This window comes from Corapipo altera, unplaced genomic scaffold (assembly GCF_003945725.1).
Source record: "Corapipo altera isolate COAL_440 unplaced genomic scaffold, ASM394572v1 1, whole genome shotgun sequence".
Classification (NCBI taxonomy): Eukaryota; Metazoa; Chordata; class Aves; order Passeriformes; family Pipridae; genus Corapipo; species Corapipo altera.
The window spans coordinates 5,757,650-5,769,825 of NW_020884873.1; the positions used below are offsets into that span (position 1 = coordinate 5,757,650).

At 43.5% G+C, this 12,176-nt stretch overlaps 1 protein-coding gene across 3 annotated transcripts in view; it reads left to right on the top strand.

Annotated features, from left to right (window-relative positions):
- Positions 1-3,059: 3,059 nt before the first annotated feature.
- DCP1B (decapping mRNA 1B) overlaps positions 3,060-12,176 on the top strand; it is a 42,897-nt gene continuing 33,780 nt past the window's right edge. The window contains exons 1-3 of one of the 3 annotated variants that reach the window (XM_027658579.1): positions 3,060-3,204; positions 4,754-4,794; positions 7,135-7,262. In XM_027658579.1, the coding sequence (XP_027514380.1) occupies positions 3,070-3,204; positions 4,754-4,794; positions 7,135-7,262 (304 nt within the window). In that variant the 5' untranslated portion in view covers positions 3,060-3,069. Of the gene's footprint in view, positions 3,205-3,300; positions 3,326-4,062; positions 4,235-4,753; positions 4,795-7,134; positions 7,263-12,176 lie in introns of those variants that run through there. The other 2 variants (XM_027658597.1, XM_027658588.1) reach the window with 2 other exon arrangements.

A 12,176-nucleotide genomic window follows, 5' to 3' on the forward strand; every position in this document is an offset into this window, starting at 1 on the left:
AGGAAAAGGAAAAGAAAAAGGAAAAGAAAAAGAACGAGGAAAAGGAAAAGAACAAGGAAAAGAAAAAGAACAAGGAAAAGGAAAAGAAAAAGGAAAAGAAAAATGAAAAGGCAGGGCACCTTTTTTGTATTATTGTTGGAAAAAGCAAAAGCATCTGGAAAGAGAAACTCCAGGAGTGGGACTTCAAGAGTTTCACACTTCTAAGCCTTGGTGACAAGTTGGGATTTTGTGTAAGCAGGAGAATTGCCAAAGAACTGAAGATGGTGGTAATGAGAAACCCCAGCACATGAGGAGGAATGTGATTAGGGGTGCCTGGAAACTGTGAATTGAGAACTATCTAATCAGCAAAAAGAAATTATTGTGCATCTGTTAGCCATTTGAGCAACATAACTTATCTTTCCTACATATTACATTTTTGTCTTTCTACTCTGGTCATTTCCAGACTAAGGACAACAGTTTTCCTTGTCCAGTATGGGCCCATATATCTTCTTTGATATTACAGGATCTATAAGTCAGTCAGAGCTTTCCAATGGAACCGCTTAGAGCCTTTTCCTACCAAGAGTATAACAAAAAACACTCATAAAATTCTAAACTCCAAAGTGGTGTTTCACCACAGCCCCAAATGAAACAAGATGCCTTTAGAAAAGGAGGAACCAAGAATGAGATGGATTATAACTAAAGAGTGTGTTCAGATGTTTCCTCTTTCACTGTACGCTTGCACAGCAAGTTGTAGGTCCTTATTCTTAGTGATGTAATTTTTAGTGGCCGCCTGTGATAAAATAAAACCTACACATTGTCTCCTAAGTCCCAAAACCCAGTCTTTATTTCTGTCCTTTTTGACAACATGCCCATTTCTAGCTCCCTTCAAGAGATTCGCTGTTCCTACATTTAACATTATGAATTCTCAATTTGCTCCTATCCCCACTTCACACTACGGAAGCTTTTTCACCTGGGCTTGCCCATTTGCTCTCAGACCAGATGCTACTCCTCACTCTGCCCCACAGGCTCCTTCTGGCCTAGAGTGAAAAGGAGGGAAGAAAATAAAATGGCAGTCCTCATCCCATTTGTCCAGATACTCCCTTTCTAAAGATGTCGTGTCAGGAATATTGTAAACAATTTAGACAGCATCCATTACCTTTGCCTTGAGTTATTCCAGGGTATCCCATTCTCTGGAAGTAAATATATCACCCTACTGCTTCTTTATAGAGGAGGTGGTGACTCCTTCCAAAACTGCTACGTCAGTCTGAGGTGATGAAGTAAAAATAATTTGCTCTTGTTGGGGATTCAGGCCAGACAGTTAAGCAAATCTTTTCAGTATAAGTATGTGCTGAGTTTATTTGCATGCCTCATAAAGCTCGAGTATTTGCTGTAAACTGTTGGTATCAATAGATTAATGATAAATATATGTGTCTGACAGGAAAATGTGGTAACTGAATTCCTGGTCTTGTCCATCTGTTGCTTGTGGTTTGTATATCTCCGTATCATATTATGCTTGTTTAGGTTTCAGCTGCTTGTCACATGTATGAGTGTATATACATACACACACACACATATATATATATATCTACAGGAGGGCTGTATATGGTTTAGTTTACAATCCCTTTCCCTTCAGTTCGATGCAGGAGCCTGTGAGTGTGTGCCAGCAAACACAGACGGTGTGTGCTCATCGCTCTGAACCAACTTCTCTCCCTGTCCCGAGTGCTGAGTGTGCACTGTGCTGGTGCACGGCTGAGCCCATGGGAAGCACACACATCCCGACAGATTCCTGTGGTTACAGACACACCTGCTGGCTTTGCTCAGTCTCACACATATATCTCTCTCTCTCTGCAGGCACACGGAGTGTCCATAAAGAATCACAGAACCGTTAGGGTTGAAGGGACCTCTGGAAGTCATCCAGTCCAACCCCCATGGCAAGGCAGGGTCACGGAGAGCAGGTTACACAGGAATGCATCCACGTGGATTTGGAATGGCTCCAGACAGGAAGACTCCACGCCCTCCCGGGGCAGCCTGTGCCAGGGCTCTGCCACCCTCAGTGTAAAGTTCTTCCTGCCATTGAGGTGAAACTTCTTGTGTTTATGTCCATTACGCCCCATCCAGTCACCAGGCACCGCTGAAAAGGGTCTGGAGCCATCCCCTTGGCAGCCACCTTTGAGATATTTATATGCATTGATGAGATCCTCTCTGTCATCCTTCCTCTGGACTAAACATGTCCCTTCTGATAAGAGAGATGCTCCAGACCCCCCATCATCTTCATGGCCTCTGCTGGAACCTCTCCAGCAGCTCCTTGTCTCTCTCGAGCTGAGGAGCCCAGACCTGGACCCGGTAGCACAGACAGACACACAGACACACTCCTGTGCATGTGCCAGGCTGAGCACGCGTGGCTCCAGCTCCACCCGGGCTTGCAGCTCCCTGCCCTCCCGAGCCCTCCTGCTGTGGTGCCCCCTGCTCCTGCTCCAGCTGGGCAGGCTCGTGGGGACTCATCGCTCTCACGAGCAGGGGCTGCGGGAGCTGGGCCTGTTCAGCCCAGAGAAGAGAAGGCTGACGGGGGATCTCATCAATGCACATAAATGTCTCCAAGGCGGGCGGTGCCAGGCCCTTTTCCGTGGTGCCCAGCGGCAGGTGAGGAGCAACGGCCGCAAACTAAAACAAAAAATTTCGAGCTCGACGTGGGGAAGAGCTTCCTTTCGTTGCGGGCGGCAGAGCTCTGGCACAGGCTGCCCGGGGAGGGCGCGGAGTCTGGACCCATTCCAAGCCCACGCGGGCGCGCCCCTGTGCCACCTGCTCTCGGTGACCCTTCCTCGGCAGGCGGGTTGGATTTGGGCGATCTCCAGAGGCCTCTTGCACCCCTGACTATGCCGTGACTGTGATCCCGTGATCCGGTACCGCCCCCCCCGGCACAGCCCCTGTTCCCGCACACACACACACACACCGGCGGCAATCCCGAGCCGGCGGCGCTCGGCGCTCGATTGCGGCGCCTTGCACTCCGCGGCGGGGCCGCCACCCCGCTGGTGGCGGTGGCGATGGTGCCGCTCGGTGGTGGATTGCTCGCGCCTGGGCGCGGGGCGCAAGATGGCGGCGGCGGTGGGCCGGGGGCTGGACATCAGCCTGGCGGCGCTGCGGCAGCACGACCCCTACATCAGCGGCATCGTGGACGTGGCCAGCCAGGTGGCGCTCTACACCTTCGGACACCGCGCCAGCCAGTGGGTACGTGCGCCCGGCGAGGCACACAACCCCGCCGCACCGGGGACCGGGGCGGGGAGCGGCCGGGACACGCCCCCGCCGTGAGAGCCCCGCCCCCGCCCCGCCCCACCCGGCCATGGCCGAGGTGTGAGGGTGGGAGTGAGGGAGGGGTGTGCCTGACGCAGCTGAGAGCAGCCCCATGGGGCCCGGGCAGTGGGCTCTGGGAGGCTGCGGGGATGTAGGAGTTGTGTCCCGTGGGGCAGAGCGGTGGAGGATGGGGTTTAACCCAGGTCCATGGGAGGTTGGAGGTTTAACCAGGTCCATGGGAGGTTGAGGTTTAACCAGGTCCATGGGAGGTTGGGTGTTTAACCCAGGAACACGGGAGACTGGGTGTTTAACCAGGGTTGTGGAAGACTGGGGATTAACATGGGGCTATGGAGGCTGGGGCTTAACCCAGGGCTGGGGTTTAACCTGCAGCCATGGGAGGTTGGGTGTTAACCAGGTCCATGGAAGACTAGGATTTAATCCAGGGCCATGGAAGACTGGGTTTTAATCCAGGGCAATGGAAGACTGGAATTTAACTGAGGGCTGTGGGAGTTTAACCAGTGGGGTTTAACCAGTGTCCAAAGGAGAACAACGAAAATGGTGAAGGGCCTTGAGGGGAAGCCATATGAGAAGCAGCTGAGGGAACTTGGTCTGTTCCGCTGGAGAAGAGAAGACTGAGAGGAGACCTCATTGTGGTCTACAACTTCCTCGTGAGGAGAAGAGGAGGGATAGGCACTGATCTCTTCTCTGTGGTGACCAGTGATGGAACTCAAGAGAATGGCCTGAAGTTGTGTTTCAGGGGAGGTTCAGATTGGATGAAGAAAAATATTCTTTCTCCAGAGGGTGGTTGGGCACTGGAACAGGCTCCCCAGGAATGTGGTCACAGCACCAAGCCTGACAGAGTTTAACCCACAGCCGTGGGAGACTGGGGTTTAACCCCAGGACACAGGCCTCAGACACTCCTCTGCCCTTCAAACACCTATAATGGAACCCAAACATGTACAAAAGAGTGAGTGTAGGAGTTAACAATGCTAAAAAGATTGTCATAAGATTTAAAACCTTAATTAACTCAAGGAAACTTTTGGTATTCTAACATTCAGGCTCTTTCCAGGTGGTTCCTGCTTTGCTGTAATGGTGGGGCTTAGGGCCCATGTTTGAAGAATCTGCACAATCTCCCTTTTGTGTCATTTCCCCTGTACCTGCCCCAAACATTTCCCCTGAGGACAGGTGCCCTTTGAAAAATCCTCTCCCTGACTCTGGGCTGTGCACTGCCCTCGGGTGTAGTGGGGAGTTAATCGAGTGCATTTAGCCTTTCCATATCTTATCATAAAACTTGGGTCAGATGCGTGGTGACCTGTGCTGGCTCCAGCCTCTCACCACCAGCTGATGAAGTTGGGTTTATGTATTTGTGGCTTGGATGAGAGAAGTGAAACTGATGGTCCTGCTAAACAGAGATAAAGGGGGGGTTCGCTGACAGTGAGCAAAACACTGCCCTGATTTTAACTTCCTTAACTTTCCTTTTCTTCAGGAGAAGACTGATGTGGAGGGAACACTGTTTGTTTACACAAGGTGAGGACACTACCTTTTAACGTCTGCAGGATGTTTCCACAACCTGTGGATGTGGAAAAGCTAGCTGGGATGGAGTGTGAATGAAGTAAATGAAGTCATGAAGTAAATGCTCCCCCTTGTTCAAGGGTGAAAAGAAACTGAAACTGGTAGAAGCAAATGCGGGGAAGAAAACACTGGGAAGGAGGTACCACCTCGTATTTTGATAAGACTCCAAATGTGTTTTAAATCTCAATATGGGTAAACTGTAGAAATCTTTTGTGTTGGTTTAATTAGGATGTAGCAGTTTAAAAAGTATCTGGACAAAAAGCAATTAGTGAAATAAATAATGATATTATTTAAAGTAAGGGAATGGTACAACTTAGGAAGTATTGTTTTCCCTACTTAGGGTGCATTCATACTACTTATGTCTGATCATTTTTCATGCATATTTCATCCAACATTTTGGCTGATTTCAGTGCTTTCTTTTAGCAGCACCTCTGATTGTGGCTTTTCAGAGCATCATTTTTACATCACTTGTTCTAGCACATTTGTTCTGTTATGAAGCCTGCCCTATGTTGTAGTTTCCATGTTAGTGCCCCAGCATTTCCCTGTGACTGTTGTTGAAGTTGGAAAATAATACAGTCAGCAGATCTTGCAGTAGCTGCCGGGGTTTAACACCAAAGCAGAAAGTTTCTTCTTCAACTTTTATGTCAAAGAGGAACTGGTAGGAGAGCTGAGAGAGCTGAGATTGTTTTGAGAAGGCGAGAGATGTTTGTGTGAAGTGACAGAGAGGCCCAGGAGTCTGTGAGCTTTGTGTGAAGTGGGAATGCTGGTTTCAATCTGTAGAGATCTTTCGTAGGAGCAGTGGAAATGGTCAATAGTAATTTTTTTAAGCTGCTTTCAGGTGAGTGGAGATAAGATGCTTTTCTAATTACCACCGTGAGAGGAAAGAACCAGCTCTTTGTTGTGCAAGCAGTGGGTGGATGTGGGTAGTTACCGGCTGCAGAACAGCAGCAGTATTTCCTGGTGTGTTAGTTGTAAAGCTCAAGAACTGACAACATGTAACCTAGTACTCCTTGCATCTGTGATCTTTCACTGTTCTTTTTGTTGCCTGAGGAAATTTCCATTTACAGCAGGGGTTGATGCCTGGCTGCCCTACAGGCAACAGAATGGAACAGGTTGTTAACTGTGGGTAATATCATGCATCATCAGTTTTAACTTTAATTTTCTGTTGCTTTGAACAGAGTTATAAAGTTCTGTGGAAAAGACACTGCCAACAGATCATAGGTTGACGACCACTGGTGTTGCCTTGGTTGTTTCTCTTTAGTCACAATGTAAGGTGATGAGACCATTTTACTTGAGATAACTTATTTACTACCCATCCCATCTTAGTGAATTCTGAGGAACAGTCAAAAAGTCAGACTTCCAGCTGGGTTAACACCAGTGGAAGTGGACTGTTTGTTTGTTTTAAGTGAAGCACTGACTGCTGCAAATTAAGGATTCTTGTCAAGGATTCCACTTTTGTTTGTTTTTCTGTTGACTCTGATGCTGTAATGCAGCTTCCCCGTGCTTTGGGTTTCATAGAGAAATCCCCACACCAGCAGTTGCCAGAGATGGCACTTTTCCCAAATATTTATCCATGATCTTTCCTTTATTGTCATACTTAGTTTGGAAGTAGTATCTCCTGTCAGGATCATGACGGATTTAACAGCTCACCTTTATCTAAATGACTTGAAGTGTAACCCCCATGAACATGCATAATGATTTAGAGTCATAGAATCATGGAATGGTTGAGGTTGGAAGGGACCTTTCAAGATAATCTGGTCTAACTCCCGCTGCCATGGGCAGGGACATGTTCCACTACATCAGGTTCCTCAAAGCCCTGTCCAGCCTGGCCTTGAACACTTCCAGGACATCCACAGCTGCTCTGGGCAACCTGTTCCAGTTTCCCAGCAGCTTCACTTTTGTTCTTATGCTTCAGATGACATGGAAAATCCTCTTTGGGATGCCTGTTACTGTCTGCAATTGTTAACCAGAGTATTGAAATGTATGCTTGCACTGGCCCATGACTGACTTATTTTAATTGTTGCTTTCTACTCCAGCAAGAAACTATAGGATAGATGGTGGTGTTGGATAAGGTGATGCTGATAGTCTGTTTATTTCTCATATATAATGTAGGATTTTGCCATAATTAAAAGGATTACACAAAATACTGCAAGAGTCAATTGCTATTTCCTTGGCAACAAAATCAGTTTTTTGTGGTACCTCTTATTAATAAATTCGGAGAACTATACAGGAAAGAAATTCTAGTGATTTCTTTTTTTCCTCGGCTTGATGGGATTTCTGCTTGTTAATTTTCAGATCAGCTTCTCCAAGGCATGGTTTCACAATTATGAACAGACTGAGCATGGAAAATCGAACTGAGCCTATTACTAAAGACCTCGATTTCCAGCTCCAGGACCCCTTTCTACTGTACAGAAATGCCAGATGTAAGTATATGGGGTTAAATACTGAAGTCAACTTCTCCTCAGTCTGTTCTTGGTTAAGGCAGTCCAAGTGCTTAGACTGCAGCTCTGGAGGCCTGAAATTAGCTGGTTAACAGGTGAAATTAAGGGAATGTATTTTGCTTTTTTGGTGTGCTGAAAGAGAAGAATTGCTCAGTGCTTCCTAAAATGCCACTCTGCTAAAGAAGGTATTAGCAGGTGCTTAGTAGTAATCTCTTAATTTATCTGACAAAGAGTAAATGTTTATTGTCGTGTGTATGTGATGGGCTGAGAGAGGCAGAGAGTGTGTGTTTTCTGAATGTACCCCGGTCAGTGTTGGGAAGTTTTGGAGTGGTATTTGTAGTCTTGGCTTTCTGCACAAAAATAGACAAATGCAGCAAATTCAAACCCTGTTTTGTGCTCCAGCTCCAAAATACTGTCCTTGGAGCAAGCTGGAAGGCAGTGTGCCTCTCAGCCATTAGGCGTAACTCTTGACAACATAAACGTTGAGTCTAATTTAAACCCTGATGAAAGACAGAGTTATTACTCTGGGCTCTGTGTTTATCTTGCACGATTATCTTTATACCAGAATTAGCAAGTGTCAGGCAAACTCGGAAATAAGTGGAAGCCATGGGAAAGCTTACTTGTGCCTGCAGATCTGCATGCAGAGTGTTACAATGAGCAATTACACGAGAATGAGCAGTTGTAAATACACGGTTCGTATCTGTGCTCGGAAGTGGAGCTGTTGTATCATCTGTGCTTTGTCCTTGATGCATAAAAGCAGATTGCAAAAATGTTTTGTGTGAACTGTGACACAGGACTGTTCCCTCTGGATGAAGTAAAGGCAAAAGCAGCCCAGTTTGATCATCTGCTAGACCTTTTTACTTCATAAACTACTTTGGAGTCGGAAAGTGTATCAAGAGGGAATCCTGTTGTTCACACGCACTATGTGGTAAAAACAATAGAGAAATAACATTTTAAATAGCCTAAATGAAACTGCTATTTTTGAGAGTATTTTCTAGGTTGACAAAGTATTGGAATTCACAAAGAAACTGAAAAGAAATGCAGACATATTCAGGCTAACCTAGGACGTTAGGATTTTAAGTACCATCAGACCTATTATCCCATCTGTTTTTGAAGGGTCTTTCTTATGTAAGTGTAATCTTCTTTAATCTCATTTTGAAATTCCATTAGGAGTTTATGTGTGTATACACTAGTACCTACATTTTGAAACCTGGTCTATTGATTTTTCATTTTTGTTGAGACAATTGGTATAAAGAGTAATTAGAAGCTGTCATAACTCTATGCTGACATGAAGTAAGTCTGATTACTGCCTGTAAACTGTGACTGGTTAATTTTTTTATTAGGAGGAAAATCGTGGGGTTTGGAGAGTATAAGCTGTTTTTCCCAAGAGATGTCAGTCTTTTGGGTTTGCAGGGTCTCATATATTTTAAATACTAACCTGTTTTCTTACTTTTGCTCTTCTGATTGTCTCCCCCATCCCACCAAGTGGAGGGGGGCAAGCAACTGCATAGAGTTGAGCTGCTGGTTGAGGTGGACCCCCAGCATCTGCACTGACAATTTGCCAGTAGCAAACATGGAAGTAGAACTCCCTTTCTTTTAGTTTAGAATCTCTGAGCCCTGAGATCTGGCAGTTTTTTGGCTTCATGGCACTCTGTACTGTATCGTTCCCTCGAGTGCTGTCATGAAAAAAGAAATTAAGAGATCCCCAGCCCCTAAAACCTGTGGGTTTTAAGCCCTGATGTCGTAGTATTATTTTTCTCTGCTGCTTCCAGATACTAACAAGGAGTACTCAGTAACAGCTGTTTACTTGGCAAAACAGTGGACAGTTTGGCAGTAATACTCAACAGTATCTGGAAACAAGTTATCTTTTTCTAACCTTTTGCTTGACTTGGTGACTTCTTATGCAGTTTTTCATACATGTCTTCTTTTAGATCTAACAAAGCTAACAGTTTCCTCTGTTTTTCCAATTGATAAAGTGGCTTTCCTATATAACAGGGCTTTTGTCATAACATAAACATCAGGAAAATACAAAAGCAAGCATTTAGAGAAACAAAGAAGTCCTGCCCAGTGTTTTGCTTCTCCCAATATTCCGAGTATTTGTTGAAACCAACTTCATTTTAGTGCAGCTGAATATCTATGGCTGGTTGTACCACAGAGCCTAAAATAAAAAACCTCTTGGCAGCCAAAGGTGGTGCTTGTGTACTGGACAAGTCCGCCAACATTTGTAATAGCTGTCATTTTGTAAGGCTTGCTTTGCATCCAATATATTATTACAACAGAAAGATTTTTTCCAAAATTATACACAGTAAATGTAAGTTTTAGGAATACTTAAATTAAGAAAAAGAATATTTCATCTTACTTTGTTGCTTTTTCGTATTTCTTCTGTTGTTCTGTGTGATCCTGGTCATCTTAAGTTGAAATACTGTCTAAACACCATGTTAGAGACACAGTGTAATCCCAGGACTTTTCAGGCTGGATTTGGGATCTGTGCCAGTTGATGTTTGCACTGATCCACTGTTTTACAGAAAAGTTTAGTTTGAGAAATCTGTTAGGCTGGAGCTGGGGTTGTTCATTTCAAAGCCAGGAGGGAAGATCAAATTACAGTTTTTAATGTCAGCAGAAATCTTTGTCCACCAAGAAGAGAAGGTTTATGTATCAAATAGGGAATTTTCAATGTGACCTTTAAACTTATGTAGTTAACTGCAATTTTAGATGCTTGCTTTATGAGAGCAAGACAGGAGTCCTGTTTTGGTTTAGATCATCTAACAATTCTAAGGGGTTTAAAAAATTTCCTGGGTTCTATACCTGAATAATCTTAACTACATAATTACTACTTTTTTCACTGGGTTTTGGTGATATTTTTTGTAATAAAACCATTGTTTAGAACCTGTTGCTTAAGCCTTGGTGCAGAATAATATGAGATAGTTGAGAAGAAATACATGGTGGTAAATTATTGAGTAAATAGACTTAATTTTCTCTCTTTAGCACTGATCAGCTATATAATAATTACAGCTATTCCTCACTGTGTATTGTACCAGGTGTTTATGCCTTTGTACTGGGTCAGTGAATTATTTCCTCAGTTGACTGATTTAGCTTTTCATTGCTGAATACTGTTTTTCATGCTTACAAGACACAGGGAATTTGGTCAATAGTAGGTTGTATATCAGAGTTAGCTTCACCTTGAGCATTTCAGCTGCCAGAGAAGAACACAAGATCCTACCTTAAAATAGTGTGCTAATTGTGACAATGATCTGATACAGGTTAATTGGGTGCTTTTCTGCTATAACAAGGGGAGAAAGAAATTGTGTGGCAGATTGACAAATACTTTATAACAACTTTCTGTACCTGTTGGCAGAGCAGTTGCTTTTCATTTCTGTGCCACGTTTGTAGCAAGGCCTTTGATCATATCATCTCCTGGGCTTGAAGCAGAATGAAGCCTTTCTAGTCAGATGTGTCTACTGAATTTGAGCAGAGGCTCAGTAAGTGGTCCAAAAGCAGACCAGACATGCTTGTTTTTGCCAAACCTGCCTAGGCACATGTGAGACATACATAAGCTCATACTTGTTTCAGTTGTCCAGTTGTCCATATGTCTGTCAGAACCCTGAAAATTTTATGTTTTCCCAGATTTCTACACTGCAAAGATGTCCTGTAGATGGGATGGAAGGGAGAGGGAAGTTTGCCAGCTGTCCAAAGAAGTTTTGTGGGTTTTTTGTTTGTGGTTTGGTTTGGGGTTTTTTTCCTTCCCATGTAGGTCATAATTATTTTGTATGACAATTTTTCCAAATGTATCCCTGGGGACAAGTGATTGTAAAATGTTTAGGAAAAGACAATGGTGTATATTCTTCTCAAACTATTGTATTTCATTTTTGAATTCTAAATTACAGCATCCAAGGGCCCTCTTAAATAGAACAACTCATCTTCTTTTGAGACTGATTGTGGCTCATTTTAGTTCACCCTTCTAAGTAAATACATCCTGGTAAAAAATACTAAATGGATAACAAGTGTCCTGCCTCTGCAGGCATTTCTGAAGACCCAGTGACCCTGCAAGTAGCATTTCTTAGTTTGAAGGCTGTTAGAAGTTTACTTCGGAAGGAAAAGTAGGAGACAACACTAAGAGAATCTGTGTGATATCTAAAAGTTAATATATTATGGAAACCAATCCTCTTTTGGGCATCATAGTGTCTTGTTTACCCTGAAATATGTTTCCAGTCTATATTACATTATATATTCTGTAACATGGTGTTTCAGGTCTCTTCTTTCTTCTAAAACATGTTTTTAATCGAGAATGAAACCAGCATTTGGTGGTTAAATTTATTTGTGTATATATTTAGATTCAGCCTTTTGCATATTGACCAGTAAACTACTACTGGCTCAATTGTTTCCATTGAGACAGGCGAAATAGATATTCCAGGCTTTGTTTTTATGAGGTAGTAGAGTTTCTCTTTGGTTTTTAGTTCAGTTTAGAATGGAGAGCCTTATTTATCAGCCTCCTGCCTGCCAACATACAATATCTAGTCCAATTACAAAAAACCTGACATGATGAAAGCAGTAAATTGCAACGTGTATTCAGCTGATTATTCCCCAAATGCTCATTTCTTTTTCACAATTTTGAAGCAAATACCTTGAAGTGTTTTTAACTTCATTCAATTTGTATTATTTTTCTCTAAAATCAATGGTCTACTAATTCAGAAGTATGACATGGCTTTCTGTTGCTGCATCATTAAGCCAAATGCAGTGTTTTTGTCACAGCTGAATAACTTAAAACAATTTTTTGAGGTTAAGTTTGATTGCAGAATTATTATTCTGGCCTGCTACAACCTGCATGTTTTGTTGAAAATATTTCTGTAGTTTAAAACTCTTTGAAAAATGTTTGTCAATTTGGAACGAAAGTGCAAG